Source organism: Castor canadensis, chromosome 13 (assembly GCF_047511655.1).
Source record: "Castor canadensis chromosome 13, mCasCan1.hap1v2, whole genome shotgun sequence".
In the NCBI taxonomy this organism is placed as follows: domain Eukaryota; kingdom Metazoa; phylum Chordata; class Mammalia; order Rodentia; family Castoridae; genus Castor; species Castor canadensis.
In genome coordinates this window covers 71479185-71496634 of record NC_133398.1, presented here as the reverse complement: position 1 = coordinate 71496634, position 17450 = coordinate 71479185, and the positions used below count along the sequence as shown (strand labels likewise).

The 17450-nt window shown below is 44.5% G+C and overlaps 1 protein-coding gene and 1 non-coding gene across 8 annotated transcripts in view; both read right to left on the bottom strand.

Annotated features, from left to right (window-relative positions):
- Tjp2 (tight junction protein 2) overlaps window positions 1–17450 on the bottom strand; it is a 120142-nt gene that overhangs the window by 66902 nt on the left and 35790 nt on the right. For 3 of the 7 annotated variants that reach the window (XM_074051993.1, XM_074051994.1, XM_074051998.1), the window contains exon 1: window positions 1945–2127. The exons of 3 other annotated variants lie outside the window; for them this stretch is intronic. In XM_074051993.1, the coding sequence (XP_073908094.1) occupies window positions 1945–2004 (60 nt within the window). In that variant the 5' untranslated portion in view covers window positions 2005–2127. Of the gene's footprint in view, window positions 1–1944; window positions 2128–3047; window positions 3199–17450 lie in introns of those variants that run through there. One more of the 7 variants, XM_074051997.1, reaches the window with a different exon arrangement.
- LOC141415846 (U1 spliceosomal RNA) lies at window positions 9124–9286 on the bottom strand. Its single transcript, XR_012440802.1, has one exon. It is a non-coding gene; the product is annotated as a U1 spliceosomal RNA (small nuclear RNA).

Genomic DNA, 17450 nt, shown 5'->3' with positions numbered 1-17450 from the left:
ACTTCCCATCTACCATTTTCTGCCACTCTGTGTGGTTTGACTAAGTCCTCATTCAGCCCTGTAAGCTGGATGCATTCCTAGCCCCATATCCCACAGGGCCTTATGTTGGAAGGTATCTGTCCAAATGCGCTTTTTTCCCAGCAAGAATCCTTGCCGGAGGGTACACTGAGGACAATCCCATCCTTTGTCGTATTTCTGAACTGAGGAGTGTGCTTCTGTTTTAACACATTCCCTCCCTCAGCCCCAGGAATCCCAACAGAGAGATCAGACTCTGAAACACTCCAAAATGCTCAGGTCCACAGACTTGAAGCAGAAATCTCGTCTTGCTCAACTTTGTATGCCCTAGAAGTGACCAGCAGTTAAACAGGTGCTCACTAAGTGACTGCAGCAGCAAACTGGGACTATGGCTCAAAAGCATGCTCACACACAAGTTACAGCAGCTCTTCAAGGGGGAAACTCCCCCCTTCATCCGCCTTTGGCAGTGGCTCTGAAAAAACTCAAGGAACATCGCAAAAGCCACCATAGTCTGGTAACAACCTCCCTTCCCTTCTCCTTTCTTCTCACTGCAGAACCCCGTTTCTAAATTTCTAAATGGCATCCATTGGATTTTTTTTTTGACAGCACTGGGGTTTGAACTCAGGGCCTCAAGATTGCTAGCCATACACTTTTACTGCTTGAGCCACTCCACCAGGTGTCACTGACTAATTATCTGCTTGCTTCCCCAACAAGATGTGCCTTCTATCCGTCTTCCTGTTCCCCACATTGAAGTGGAGATGTTCAAGAAAATGTATTGAATAAGTCAATGCCATCCCTCCATTCTCCTGGGTAGGATATTAAATGACACTTAGCTTCAAATGCTACTACTACTAAAAAAAAAAAAAATGCTACTACTAATTTCTCAGTTAAAACTATGTTTCCTAGGTGTGTATGACGGGTATTACCAACTGACTGTTCCTTCCAAGAGTAGCACTGTCAAAAGTGGACCTGTTTTCCCAAATGGACTGTGTTGGACACAGTCCATTCCCAAATGGACTCTTTGGACACCAAAGAGCAGCCCATCTGGAGAGCTGAGGAAAAGACCTTGCCCCTCCCTGCTGGGATCCCAGGCTGCAGGTCCTCTGAACAGTGCAGGGCAGTATCTGTGAGACGATGACTCTTCCGCTGGGAACTTCAGGGAAACCACAACCATTATTACTCAGGCCACCCGGCTGCCGGGGAAGCAGCTCTGCCTGAGAACTGAAGCTAAAACAGAGGTGGGAGGCTGTGTTCCATTACTCAGCACTGGAGGATTCACTCCCAACTTTGTGCACATTTCAAGAATGTTCAAACTCTGCAGTGGAAATCCCTGATTATTTATAACTTAAAATAAACTACTGTGCAAAAGTAGGAACTTGACAAATGAAGACATAAAATAAAAGGAATAGACGACAGGTAAGGTAATACCAGAGTACAAAGCATTCATCACTCCCTGTCCGTGGTTTCTTCCAAAACCCCGTCTCCACTCCCCACTGAAAATAACTTTTACCTGTATTGCAAAGGCAGCTGGATAAAAAGAAATCGGGGTGGGGGGTGGTTTCGGGGGGGTTCCCAATGGGCTGTCAGTTTCTCTGATGGACACACACTTTTAGCTTGGCAAGTTACAAGCTTCAAGTGTGATTTGAAACAGAGAAGGAAACACAGGCATAGGGCAGGCGACAACAGACACAACCAGAAGGTTCCACAGTAGCAGACATCCAGGACTCTGGGATCAACACAGTTTCCCCTACTTGCGACTTGATCTCAATCTCAAGTGACTTTCGAGAGTGGACGATCACTGCGGGCATCACTGCGGTCCAGTGAACTCTATCATTTCCCCGCGCCCCACATCCCGTGGGAGACTCGCCACGCGGGGCAACTTCAGAGACGCCCGGTCCGGGTCCGCGTCCCCAGCCGCGCGGTACTTACGCGGAGCCAGCCTGACAGCTCCCGGCGGGGTGGAAACCCCCGGTCTCCCCGCACCGGCATCTCAGCCGTGGGTCCCGCTTCTGCTCCTACTCCCGCTCGTCGCCGGGGTCACTGTGCCAGCCGGCCGCGGAGTCCGCCTGGGTACCGACGGCGGGGAGCCACCCTTTGTCCCGCCCCCCGCGCGAGCGCTGCGCCTCTGCCCGGGAAAGCCTCGAATGGGCCGCTACCACCCCCGCGCCGGCCGGGGGGGGGTGACCTCGCCGTCACCACGCCCCCGGGGGTCCCCGCGGCGGGCCGCGTCAAGCATGGCTCCGGCTGGGGAAGGGAGAGGCTGTTGGTGGCAGGGGGCCCCCCGAAACCCCAGCGTCCCGTCCCGCGGTACCCCGCCTGCACCCCTCCGGCTGGCCCTGTGGTTCGCTCCACCCGCAGGTCCGGCGCGGCGCGCGCGCCCGGGGAAGCGCTACTACTTGGAGAGTTTGGAGTAAGCCTGTGGCGCTGGCCTGTGTCCCCAGATTTGTCCCCGGAGGTCGCGCGGGCATCCTGTAGGAGCACTTTTTGATGAGCCTTGTAGGCTTCACACAGGCAGTGTTTGGGTTCTCTTCCAAAGAAAAGAACTGGGAAAACCCCAAAGTCTCCCATCTGGTCTACTTAACACTGTACCCCAGACTTCTCAGCTCAACTACTTACCCCAGCCATGAGGATATAATATGTTCCGATTAAATATTAAAACAGGGCTTTTCTGGACAGTGTACGCCAGGCTACCTCTTTGGCACATGGCCAACAACTCCAATATAGAGATTAAAATCCCTCTCATCAGCTTATAAAAGATTCTAGTAGGTCACAGGGCTTATCGGATGGAACTCATCTAATTCAATTCGGCATATATATTCGCTTCAGAATCCCCCATGTGCAAACAACTGTGTGATTTAAAGTGCCTGTCTTAGGAGTATATAATCTATTTTGGAGAACAGAAACAGGGACACTGCATAAATATGTAATCTTGGCTTTGAGATCGGAAGAAACATTTCGGAAGAGGAACGTGACCTGTTGCCCACGTTCCTCTTCCCTTAAATTGGAAAGCAAACTTCAGGGCGAAAACTCACAGTGGAAGGTAAAAGGTAAAAGGTCTAGTCTGCAGCCGTTGATGAGATCCAGATGTTGGGCTGGCGCTCCGAAAAGTTGCTTCACTTCCTGCCTAATCAGAACGAGTTTGGCAGTTTATGTGGAAAAACAAGTCCAGCAGCAGATGCCTCTATGAATGTCACGCTTCTGGCCTTCTCCGGAGAAGCTAGGTCCACACCCTGAATAAAAAGCACCGTGCGAACATTTCCCACCATGCCGCATGTGTGTCGTCCCTTCCCCCCTCCCCAGACATTTCGGTGTGACCCCTGATGTGGGGTGTTATTCTCCTGCTCCAAGCATCTATTTAATGATTCCCCAAATAAAGTAGTACTGACTTAGAATGATAACGATAGCACTGTGAACTGGTCGCACCTCAGTGAGGTGAGCTTACACCACTAGCATTTCAAAAGGAAGGAAAGAGCCAGACTGTAGCAGTTCCACCAGCCTGGAATGAGTACCTTTTTCTCTCTAGAGGTGGGCGGTGCACTCTGATGACCACTTGCCACCTGACCATACTTACATTTCAATTTCAATTAACTAAAATTAAAGGAAATAAAAACCTCAGTTTCTCAGTCATTCCAGTTACAGGTCAGGTGCTCACCATCACACATAGCTAACGGCGACCATATACATTGGCCATGAAGATATAGACTGTTCCTGTCATTACGGACTCCTCCAAATTGTGACATACTTATAGCTACAATGCCATTCTTCTGGCACAACACCTGACAGCAAGCATTCCATGAACATAGTTGGAAAACTTGATTTAACTGATACACTGGCTTTGCTGATGGTAATATAAATCAATGCAACTTCTCCCCTCCCCCTTCTCAACAGGATTTGCTATGTAAACCAAACTGGCCTCAAACTCACAATCCTCCTTCTCCAGCTTTCTGAGTACTGGGATTATAGGCATGTGCCAGCAAGCCTGGCCCTAAATCAATACAACTCTTTGGAGAAGAAACTTACTAGTCTATAGCAGTATAATGTCGAATTCCACATTTTAAATCCACTCCTGGAATCTGTGTATCCAAAAAAACTTCTATCCTACAAGTAACTACTGAACACCTGTCAACCAGTCCTCATTCCTGGTTAAAATATGCAGGCTCTGGTGAGGATGGGGGATGAGGAGTCTACTAGAGGAGACAATTAGCAATTAAATTGAAACTGTAAGTGCTGAGATTCAAAGTGAGCTCAGGATAGTCGGGGTGCTTTCAGGACCAGTTCCACCCCTCTACCAAAACGAGACGATGGAGTTTAGAGAAGGCTTCCCAGAGACAGTACTTTCTAAAAGAGAGGTAGGAATGTGTTTATGAGACAAAAATAAGGGGGAAAGCCTTCCAGGGAAAGAAGAACGCGTGGAGAAACAAGGAATGAAGCCATTGCAGGCTTTCTTTCCAGGTCCCACAGGGCGAGGTTGTCCAGGCAAGCAGGGGGGACTACACTGCCATTTTCCACTGATCTGTCAGCTTTTTTGGAAAAGGGATTTGGCAGTGGGAGGAAAGGTCAGTAAGAATTCAGTCCACAAAAACTGTATTTTTGTGGCAATGCAGGTAAGGGATGATGTGGCTATGAAGATAGGTAGCAGAAGACAAAAGGGAGCCAGATTCAAGAGAATTGAAGGGAAGGGGATCAGCAGACTGGATGACTGACTGATTAGATATAGGGAGGCAAGAGGGACTCGAGCCCAGGGTGACTCTCAGGTTCCACTGATTTAACCAAGTAGATGACCTGGCCTTTGACCAAAAAGGGAACACAGAGGTGGGAGCAGGTATTAGGAAGAGCTTGAGGAAGGATGATGACTGCTTATGCATGGATATTCAATGACTATGGGTCATCCAGGTGCAGTAATTTAGAAAATATTTATCAAGTGTGAGGCATACATGAGTATTCAGGTAAAAAGATTTGGGAATCACCAATGTATCATGAAAGCTGAAGTCATGACAGGAAACATCAGGGAAGAGGATGAGGCTATTCAGAGACCCAAGGTAGTTTGAGGCCAGAGGACTAAGGATAGGACCCATCCATGGGAATGCCAACACTTGGGGAGCAATATTGAGTCACCAGATCACAGAGCAAAGAGGCACTGACAGAAAGGGCAGGAAAAAAAATCTGGAGAAGAGAGGCCAAAAAGCTATGGGAGTCAGTTTCAGGAAGGGAAGAAGAGCCAACGATAGATCTGAATGTGAACCTAACTGCTCACAGAGAACCATGGCTTATCTTGGCCAGAGCTGCTCCAAGAGAAAATGGAACTGGAGGTGAGATTACAACATAACTTCCTATTCATGAAAGATGGAAGCCATCAATATGCAATGATGGAGGGCTATTCTAATACGTTAATCAACTGAACTTTAAAATTATAATACAGGGCTAGGCTGTCGCTCAAGTGATAGAGTGCCTGCCTAGAAAGTGCGAGGTCCTGAGCTCGAACCCCAGGAGCACAAAAAAAATTGTAATACAAAAATAGGTAGGCATGGTGGTACATGCCTATAATCCCAGCACTAGGGAAGCTCAGGTAGAAGATAAAGAGTTTAAGGTCAACATCGGCTACATAGAAAAGAAAATGGAAATAAATAAATAAATAAATAGCATAGGCTATATAGCAAGATCCTGTCTCAAAAGACAAAAACAAAATAAATATAATAAGAAAACCAATATAACAAGGAGAATAATGATGATATAATTATCAATAGAAAAGAGCACACATTTTGTTTTGTTTTTGAGACAGGGTGTCCCCTATATAGCTCTGATTGGCCTTGAACTTGGCACCTTCCTGCCTGAGCCTTCTGAGTGATGGGATTATAGGTGTACAGCACCACCCCATCCAAGAACACAATATTTATCTAACCTATGGTAACAATAATGAAATTATGAAAAGTGTATAGAATTAGAAGGTATATGGGAAAATGATCTGATGATGGAATTATGCAGACATTTTTCTTTTAAAATTGTGGTTATTGTTTCTGCAGTGGCCAATTTTTTCCCAATACTTTTCAGTGTGTATTATAATACATAAGGTTTCTAAAACAGGCTGGTCAGAAGACCTCAAAATACCTTTTAGTTGGGGCTGGAGGTGTGGCTCAAGTGGTAGAGCACCTGCTTTGCAAGCATGAGGACCTGAGTTTAAACCCCAGTCCCAGAAAAAAAAAAAAAAAACCTTTTAGTCAGATGTCCCCAGGAATGTTAAGATTTATATATACCCCTGTAACTATAATCCCAGCACTCTGGGAGGCAAGAGGAGCTCATAGAGAATTCCAGGCCAGCCTGTCTCAAAAAAATTGGGAGTTAATGAGCTGGGCCCATGGCTCAAGTGGTAGAGAGTCTGCCTAGCAAGGAAGAGGCCCAGAGTTCAAACCCCAGGCCCCTCTCCCCTCAAAAAAGGGGTGTGTATGGCCCAGTGGTAGACGCTTAGCATGTGTGAGGTCCTGGGTTCAAGTCCACAACATTACTGGGGAGAGGTTAAGATTTGGGGTTTATATATGTGTATGCATATATTTGCAACATGGTTACATAATATCATCAGTTGAGTGCAATGGAAAGTAACATTAAAGAGTTGCCTGCCCCTTAACAAACATTTCTTTTTTTTCTTTTTTGTGGTTCTGGGGCTTGAAATCAGGACCTACACCTCGAGCCACTCCACCAGCCCTTTTTGTGATAGATTTTTTTGAGATGGGGTCTCCGGGAACTATTTTCCTGGGCTGGCTTTGAACTAAGATCCTTCTGATCTCTGCCTCCTGAATAGCTAGGATTACAAGAGTGAGCCACCAGCACCCAGCCCAAACATTTCTTAAATGCCAACCCCTATCCCTGGGGTGGATATGGAGAGATAAAGAGAACAAATAATAGGAGACCACTCACAGTGTGACATGCTAACAATGAGAAGTCAAAGAGTTGCTCAAGTCCAGGGGTGACTCGTGCAGAAGCAGCAGCTAAAACTGCCTGAGAGCAATGATACTTTTCAGAACCCGCCAGGCATCCCCTACCTTCCTGGTGGTCACATCTTCTCCCCCGGCCCCTCCTTCCTCCTCAGCCCAAAGTCCATTCCAGTAACCACCTTTCTGCCAGGCTTCCTCCCCACTCCAGTCCCCAAAGCCACATCTGGGAGGGACAGCAGCATCTCAAGCCATCACTATTACTCATCATAGCATGTATTAGTCCTGCTCTCTTTCTGAGGTTTTTAAAGCACTCTTCTTTTTTTTGTTTGGCAATACTGGGGCTTGAACTCAGGCCCTTCACCTTGAGCCACTCCACCAGCCCTATTTTTGTGAAGGGTTTTTTCGAGATAGAGTCTTGTAGAACTATTTGCCCGGGCTGGCTTCAAACCGGGATCCTCCTAATCTCTGCCTCCTGAGTAGCTAGGATTACAGGAGTGAGCCACCAGCGCCCAGCTCTAAAGCACTCTTCTTTAGTGCAGTATTTCTTTGGGCGGAGTGGTGTCTGGCTACCTTCCTTCCCAAATCCTAAATTCCTAGATAAAGGACTGCTTGCTTGAATATGGAAATTTTAGTGCCACACATTTGGGACCCAATTGCCACTTCTACAGAGTAACATCTTAGATTTGTTTGTTCATTTTCACTTATGCCACGGATCAAATCCAGGAACTCACAACCACTCACAAACCATGCACTCTACCAACGAGCTAGGTCCCCAGCCCCTAATAATAGATTTCTAAATTGAGAATTATGATACAACATGACAAAGTTGTTTAATTATAACAGTCATAGGTTTGTAAAGACTGTGAAGAGAGCAATTTATCTTCATGCCGCACTTAGAGGCATATAAACTAAACATGAAAGCATGATAGAAAAACTCTCAGGCCTGCTTCCTTTTGGGGGGCAACAAACGATTCTTGTTTTACCTTTGCAAGCGCATCCTCTCTGGCTGGCTGAAGAGCAATCTGCAGCTGCCTGCCTTCACGATTGCTTCTACATCTTGGTATTGTGGAAAGACCAGAGTTGCTCTAGGTTGTCACTTTACACATACGTGTAGATCAGAGTCTCAGAGGACAGTATCCATTTTCATTCAGGCATCCTTCAGTTCAGTAAAGCAGGTAACTTCAGACTATTTACAATGGCACAATGGTTACTAAAGGCTTTTAATTTTTGTTAAATTTTTAGGCAAGTGGGTTTTGTAAAATTTAAAAAAAAAAAAATTATGACTGAAGCTGTATAGTGACTGCTCCTGGAATTCAAACCCCAGTCCTACCAAAAAAAACCCAAAAGATTAAATGCTCATTATAAAGCATTTGAGCAGTTCAGAAGAACACAAAGAAATTCAAAATTAATCTAAAGTTCGGAGCTGGGGATGAAACTAAGTGCTTGCTCAGCATGAGCAAGGCCCAGAGGTCCACCGCCAGCACTGCAGAAGATAGATAATTTTTAAAAAATCATCTAAAGTCCTAATAATTATCTCCAACATCAGACAAACATTCTGGACATATACATATACACAGACAGAAGGTTACGTGAGTAACTACCTAGAGAACAGAATAATTTTAACAAAAATGGGATCCTACTACAGTGTCTTAATTTTAAAAAATAGCAAATAAAATTTTATTTGATGCTGACAGAAGAAAAAGAAACTTGAATGAGGCAGGGGGTGTAGCTCAGTGGCAGAGCTCTTGCCTAACAAGCTTCTTGAAGCCCTGGGTTCATTCCCACAAGACAGATAGACGGGACATGACACACAGGATGGGCAAACACATGACATGACCTTGAAAACTTTGAATGAAAGAGAAGAAATTATTAAATTCAAGATAAATATTTTTTCAACATGATGTACCAGACCTCAAAAAAGATCATCTGAAGGTGGGGTGCCAGTGGCTCATGCCTGTAATCCTAGGAAGGTTCTTGATTCAAGCCGAGCATAGGCAAATAGTTCATAAGATCCCATCTCCAAAATAACCAGAGCAAAATGGACTGGAGGTGTGGCTCAAGTGGTAGAACACCTGCTTTGTAAGTGAGTAACCCTGAGTTCAAACTCAGTCCCCCCCTCCCCCACCCCCCAAAAAATGAGATTAGTCTTTTTATAAATTACATATTTTTTAAGGATTTTTTTCAGGGGCGAGCATGAACGAAGTCCCCTACTACCACAAATTATGCAGTCAAATTTCCCACATTTGGGGAAATCACAGGGGTCAGCACATCTGGAGTGCAATGGATAAGCCTCGCCCTGGGAAAAACCACCTTCATGATCATGGTATCCCCCCTGCCAGATGTTAAATTACATATTTTAATTGTAGAAAGTTTCTCTTCTCAAAACCTGCCTCTTTGTCATCTCCTTGGATCAGCCTCCCCATTTCCTCCCCTCCCAATCAATTCCCCCCACCACCAGCAGCCCAGGTGACCTTCTTAACAAAGTAAATCATCAGATCTTGTCACTTTTTGTTATTCAATCCTTAAAAGGTTACCAATTGTTCAAACTTTCAGCAATCCACATTTCCTCCCTGGCTTCTGTTATGGGCTCAGTGCTGTATCTTCCCCAGATCATGTGTTGCAGCATTAATCACCAATGCAATGGGATTTGGAGGTAGGGTCAGAGGAAGGTAATTAAATTCAGGTTAGATTATAAGGGTGGGACAATCGTGATGGGATTAATGGATCTCTCTCTTCATGGCCCTAGGAAAGGCCACGTGAGCACACACTGAGAAAATAAATCCCTGCAAGCCAACCAAAGGGCCTTTTCTGAGAACGGAATTTGCCAGCACCTTGATCTTGGATTTCCCAGCCTCCAGAATTATGAAAAATAAAGGGCTGTGGTTTAAACCCCCAATAAATCTGCGGTATTTCGCTGTAACAGTGCTAGTTAATAAGGCCACCAAGGTTTGCATGAGCTGACCCCACCCAACTCTCCCAAGTTCATTGCCTAGAGCCACACTAGCCTTTCTTAGCAGTGGTGACTCCTGAGCCCCTGCCAAGTTCATTCCTGTCCCAGAAGGAGTTCTTCTGTCTAGACCTCAGAGCCATTAGATTTCTTTCTTTTTCTTTTCTTTCTTTTTCATTTCTTTGCTTTTCTTTCCTTTCTCCTTTCATTTCTTTTTCCTTTCCTTCCTTCTTTCCTTTCTGTTGTTTTGGGTTTTTTGAGACAGGGTATTCCTGTGTCGCTCCATCCTCCTGCCTCAGCCTCCCTAGAATTACAGGCATGGACCATCAAGCCTGGTTTCTTGCTTAAATTTATCTTTCTGCTTAAAGTAGGAAGCAGCCCCTTAAATGGCTACCAGGAAACAGTGAGAGAGTCAAGTTCTAGAAAAAAGCAAGGAGGTAGACTCCATCCAGTGTTTTGTTCACCACAAAACAAGCCTTTTGGAAAGTTTAAAAGGATAATGAAAGGTGAGGTTGTCTGGCTAGGGGAAGGAAAGTCCAGAGGGGCTTTATAATAAGAAGACAGTGGCAAAAGGAGAGCAAAGGAGTCTATTATCCATGTTTCTCTCTTTTACCTTTATTACAATTATTATTGGTAATACATTGTCATGGATGTTATTACTGTAATGAAAAGAGGTCATTGTAAGAGCACAAGTAGTCAGACCTGCAGAAACAGTAAGTTCTTAGTAGATGGTGCCTTTCTACTCACCTTCTCTTCTACCTGCTGGTAGCATGAATCCCAAACCAAGCATCCTTTCCCTGGTGTTGAGAACCCCAAAGCCAGATGCTGGTGGCTCATGCCTATATCCTAGCTACCAAGAGGCAGAGATCAAATGATTGAGGTTCAAAGCTAGACCCGGCAAATAGTTCTGCGAGACCCTATCTCAGAAAACCCTTCACAAAAAAATAGGGCTGGTGGAGTGGCTCAAGGTGTAGGCCCTCAGTTCAAGCCCCAGTACAGCCAAAAAAAAACCTCACAGTGTTTCTGGATGGAATGGGTTTGCCTGTCCTCACAGATGACAATGAATTAGCTGTGCAATTCAGAGTCATCTATGGCCTAAATGGTAATCCCGGTGCTATGGGATTTGCAGGTAGGGTTAGGAAGGTAATTAAATTTAGGTTAGATAATAAGAGTGAGACCATCGTGATGGGATTAATGGACCTCTCTCTCTCTCTCTCTCTCTCTCTCTCTCTCTTCATGGCCCTAGGAAAGGATTAAAAGTCTGAGGAGGCCTAGGCTGGTGTCTGGGCAGAGCTCTAGGGTAGAAGGAGGTGACTGTAGTTTAAAATGACTATGGTAGGCTTTTGGGTGAATGCTAGAGCTGGTTTGGGCATGTTCAGGCCAGCAGACACCAAGCTGATACTCACTTCTCCAACAAGGGACAGAGCCAAAGCTTTCTCAACTCCACTCCTAGGGAGCCAAGAAGCATTTATTATTTTATTTTATTTTATTTTATATTTTATTTTATTTTTTTGAGACAGGGTCACACTGTGTAGCCAGGCTAACCTCAAACTCATGATCTTCCTGCCTTTGCCTCCTGAGTGCTGGGATTACAGGCATGTACCATCATGCCCAGCCTAAGAAACATCTTCTGGAGCCTGGTCTGGATTAGAAAGGCCCTGCCTTGAGAGCACAGTTAAGGAACTCCTGGCAGAATGCTGGGTCCTCAGAGGCACCCGACTCTGCCGTGCCACGGTTTTCTTTTCTTTTTTTTTTTTCTTTTATTATTCATATGTGCATACAAGGCTTGGGTCATTTCTCCGCCCCCCCGCCCCCACCCCCTCCCTTACCACCCACTCCGCCCCCTCCCTCTCCCCCACCCCCTCAATACCCAGCAGAAACTATTTTGCCCTTATTTCTAATTTTGTTGTAGAGAGAGTATAAGCAATAATAGGAAGGAACAAGGGTTTTTGCTGGTTGAGATAAGGATAGCTATACAGGGCATTGACTCACATTGATTTCCTGTGCGTGTGTGTTACCTTCTAGGTTAATTCTTTTTGATCTAACATTTTCTCTAGTTCCTGGTCCCCTTTTCCTATTGGCCTCAGTTGCTTTAAGGTATCTGCCTTAGTTTCTCTGCGTTAAGGGCAACAAATGCTAGCTAGTTTTTTAGGTGTCTTACCTATCCTCACCCCTCCCTTGTGTGCTCTCGCTTTTATCATGTGCTCATAGTCCAATCCCATTGTTGTGTTTCGTGCCATGGTTTTCACTAGCTTACTACTGTTTACATTGAGGACTCCATACAAGCCACTGTCTCTTCAGGAACACAAGCCACTTTTTAGCCTCCATTAACAACACACAAAACCTCAGAAATCCTGATTAGTAATGGATGATTAAATGCACAGTGTGTATCAAGGGCCTTTCATACATAACACTGACTCAGGTTCCTGCTCACAATGACTCTGCATAAGTATTATTGTTTCTGCTTTACAGGTAAAGAAGCCGCTTTAGAGAGGAAAGCAACTTGCCCAAGGTCATCATCAGGTATAGTAGCCAGTTTATGCAGAATGGAAATCCTGCTCTACCAGATTCAAAGCCATTCTCTTCATAGTTAGATGACCCCTACAGTCATTGTATGCATTGCCTCTATTGCAATAAGAAAGCCTGGAGTAAGCTGGACACAGTGTCTCACACCTGTAATGCTAGCTACTTGGGAGCCTGAGATTGGGAGAATTGTGGTTCGAACCCAGCCCAGGCAGATAGTTTCCAAGACTGCCATCACCAAGATAACCAGAGCAAAATAGACCGATGTGTAGCTCAAGTGGTAGAGTACCACCTGCTTTGCAAACACAAAGCCCTGAGTCCCGCGAACTATTTGCCTGACTACCTCCTGAGTAGCTAGGATTACAGGCATGAGCTACTCACACCTGGCTCCTATGCAATATTTTTAAAAGGCATATAAATACAATTAGACTCTAGCCAATCAGTTAGTTAACTAGAATCACTGATGGAAAAGAGATTCTGGAGTCTAAGTGAATCTCAGAGCTCCCAAAAAATTACTTTAAGAAAAACACAAAATAAAGACAGGGACTCTGACATAAGAAGGGCCCAGGGGTCCGTCCTCATGAGACACCCAGGTCCTCCAGGAAAACAGAGGGGCCTCTGCATTTCCTAAATGGCTTTTCAAAAATTATCAGTAGAATCCATGAGCCCTAAGAATTCAATATCCCTGTCCCACAAAGATTGCAGTTGTTAGAGAATCTTCTAGACTCTCAAAAGAATTTTCAGAACTGATAGTGGCCTTAGAAAAGCAAATAGCTTTTCAGGGCAGTCAAGCTTAGCAGAAGACTCTTCCAACAAAAGAAAATGGGCCTGAGGAAGGCCTTGCAGGACCCAACCGATTAAAATGGAAAATGTGATTCTAATGCTTATGTTCTATAGAACAGGCTCCTAAATTTCTCTGATGACAATAAACAACTGAGGTATTTGTTAAAAGCAACATCTCCCCCAAACAAAACAATACCACAACAGCATCCCAGGCTCCTCTCCAGTGACTGATGCGGCAGGTCTGAGAAGGGGCCTGGGGAGTTGATATTTCTAAGCATGAACCTGAACCCCCAAGTGATTCTCACCATCACTAAGGTCTTGGAAATTAGGTTAAAGGGACACTATTACAATTCTTTGACACAAGACAGGAAGACTACAACCTTGATGGCAGGTAAAACTTTTTTGTTTTTGAGAAGACTGTTTCTTTTTTTGTCTGTTTGTTTTAGTTTTTGGTGGTACTGGGTTTGAACTCAGGGCCTCGTGCTTGCTAGGCAGGCACTCTACCACTTGAGTCACTCCACCACCCCTGCTTTGCCCAGGCTGTCCTTAAACTCCTGTGCTCAAGCGATCCTCTCTCTTTACCTTCCCAGTATATGGGATGACAGGTTTGCAACATTTACCTCCTCTCCTTGGATAAAACATTTTGAAGGGTATAAAAGAAATGATTTGCAAAATGTTGTGTCTGGTTTACAAAAGAAATCCTGTTAGATTCATTTGAATTTTTGTTTGTATGCACACATACAGTTAGGTATCAATTACTATTTTTATACCCCTGATTATTGCTCATTTACTCAAATCACAAAATAGATAACAAAAATGTAGTAAAAAAAAAAAAAAAGAGGCTAGCAGAATGAATGGTTCAAGGGGTAGAATGCCTGCATTCCAAGTATGAGGCCTTGAGTTCAACCCACAGGGCTGCCAAAAAAAAATGTTAGTGATGCAACATTTCTGGAGTGTTTTTGTTTGTTGGGTTTTAGTTTTTTACAGTGCTAGGGTTCAAACCCTGCACATGCCAGACAAGAACTCTACATCACAAGCTTGTGATGTAACAGTTCTTAAAAGAAGCAATTAAATTTAAAACAAACAAAAAAAAAATCCTGTGGTTGGGGAGATAGCTCAGTGATTGAGTGCTTGCCAAGCATTCCTGAGGCCCTGGATCTCAGTAAATAAAATGCAATTAAAACGCCACCACTGCTGGGCGTCAGTGGCTCACACCTATGATCCTAACTACTCAGGAGAGACCAGGAAGATTGAGGTTCAAAGCTAGCCCAGGCAAATAGTTCACAAGATCATATCTCAGAAACATCCATCACAAAAAAAAAGGGCTGGTAGAATGGCTCAAAGTGTAGGCACCAAGTTCAAACTCCAATACTGCAAAAAAAAAAAAGTTACCACCATCAGAGCCAATTACTGGTACTAACTAGATGAGCATCCTCCCAGGATCTCTGAACAGATATGCACATGGATATTATGTTTAACCCTACACACTTTGTGTACACCACACATGTTCTTCTGTAACCTGTCATTTCTACATAGGACTACTGCTATAGGGCAAAGGTATAGCTCAGTGGCAGAATGTGTGCTTACCATGTAGGAAGCCCTGAGTTCAATCCCCAGCATCAAAAGAAAAAACAATTACTTGACTGTTTTTTTTCATAGAATACAAATATATGCCATCATTTTTCTAGCTGCATAATATTCCATGTGTAAGAATCTATGCTAGGGCAAGAAGGTGGAGTTGTGATCCAGTTACTCAGGATGTAGAGATCAGGAGGACCAAAGTTTGAGATGAGTCTGGGCAAAAAGTTAGCAAGACCCACATCTCAACCAATAAACCAGTTGTAATGGCACTTCCCTGTGGTTCCGGCTGTGCTAGAGCCATTAGAAGGAGGACTTTGGTCTAGGCTAGTCCTGGGGAAAAACACAGAACCTACATGAAAAGTAAACCAACAAAAAAGTCGAGGGGTGTGGCTCAAGTGACAGAGCACCTGCTTACTGAGCGAGTGCAAGACCCTGAGTTCAAATCCCACTACAGTCAAAACACACACACACACATACACATCTATATATGAGAGAGAGAGAGACAGATAGGTGGATAGACAGACTTATAAACATATATACATACATATATATCTACCTGAATTGGCTGAGTTAATACTTTACTATTTAAAGATCCTCAAATTACCTCTAGATTGACAGCTCTGCCATTCCTACCACTGGTCACCCCTGGTGGCCCCATGTAGACTCTACACTGAGCTACAAAGTACAAATCCTTGGTGAGCTACAGCTACTGGCCAGGCAGGCCACCCAACGTCCCTCCCATGGAGCAAGCACGTGCTGGCAGCAGACACCTGCCCTCTGCTGGAGCCTCTTGTTTGACCCCTCACTCTGGTCTTGTGACCATACCATCAAGCTAACACCACAGAGATTGGACACAGGAACACTGCACCATAGAGTTCCTAAAGTGTGACTCTTTCACTCCTTTGGATGCTAAACTCATCATGGTAACAGGTTCCATCTCTTCCCCTTGCTTCTCACCACCTGTTTTCAAGTGGAATAATGGTGATCAGATGGCTTGGTTTTGGTCTCTGAGCCTGTCTGTTCCAGGACCTCTGGGACAGCTTACCTGGCTGCTATCTAGGAGGCTAAGACTGCACCAAGCTACTCCACACAGCCTAGAGTGACTGAGGGAAGGAAGAAGGGTGTGGAGCCATGGGAATTAGGGTGGGCTTCTAGGAGGTACATCAAGTTCTTTGCTCATCAGGGAAGTGAGGACTGGGTTAAACACAAGAAGCCATGTTGCATCCATCTCAGGAAGGAATGTAAGGGGATTTTCCTTCCCCCAAAATTATGATCTGAGTTTTTAAACAAAGAAACCAAGTTTACTTCTGAGAGATTCAGAGCTCCTTGAGATTTACATTTGAAACACTATATAATTTTCTTCAATTATTTTGTTCAGAACCAATCCTAGCTATTGTTCCCAATGACACAACTTCTTACCATCTTCTCTCTTCCTGACCTAGTTCTGCCTCTGCTGGAACACTGCCTCCAGCTGCTCAAGTCTCCTGACTCTTCTTCTAACTCTTGGGAAATCATCCCTCTGGTCTACCATGATTATTCCACTGAGTGAAAGCCAACAGAAGAGAAGAACTTAACTTTAACATATTATGAAATCTCTTGCAAAGTATGTTAATGGAGTTAATTATTTTAGTAACCAGACTTAAGATCAAAAGTAAAAATAGCTGGTGGAGTGGCTCAAGTGGTACAGCACCTGCCTAGCAAGCATGAGACACTGAGTTCAAACCCTAGCACTACCAAAAGAATCTTTTTAGTTATGTACAGTTACTTTAGTTTTTTGGTAGATAATTACATTTAATAGCAATAGAAAATAGCAATAATTATAATCATATATATGTTTTTCCAAAAATCAGTACTTTTTTGAATATCAAATAATTATGATTAGGTGTGAGGGAGGATCCTTTCCAGACTTCTCTGATCTCACTGCACAACCAGATTACCTCTAAAACAACCCAAACAGGCTGATCTAAAAACTGTGTCACCAGCCAATCAGCTGATGGGAATAAAAGATCAAAATCAGGCTTCATGGTGACCTCCACCCTCAACCAGAAGCTAAATGCAAATTTTTCATCCCAGTTTCATCAAGTTAAGTGGGGATCATAAAATAAGCTCCCTTCAGGCTTCCCCACACAGCCACAGTACCAGGAGGGCCCAACAGGTAACCACCCAAGACATGATGACAACTGGTTCCCACCAGACTGCAGCTTTCCCTGTGGTGAAAGCCTCTCCATCTGAGGTTTCTTAGGCAGTGCTGTGCCTGACACATAGGCCCCAGAGCCAACCACAGAACCTCTAAGCAACTGGCAGAGGTAGAGGACAGAATGATGGAAAGAAGGGCAGGTGGTGGGAAGGAAAAGGGATGAGATGCACAAAGAATCCATTTCAGACATTTGGCTGTGAAAATTAAGAGAAGGCTAGGGCTCTGGGGTTTCTTTTGAACATGCAGAATACAAATTTGTGTTTCAGAAACTACCTTGAAGGCTGGAGACTTGGAGGCTGGAGGCATGGCTCAAGCAGTAGAGCACCTGCTTAGCAAGAGTGAAGCCCTGAGTTCATAACTCCCCTGCAAAAAAGTATGTGATGAGAAACTAGCTTGAGTGTTAATCATCCATGTGTTACACTTAAGATGTAGCCAGGAGTGGTGGTACATACCCATAATCCCAGCACTTGGGAGTCTG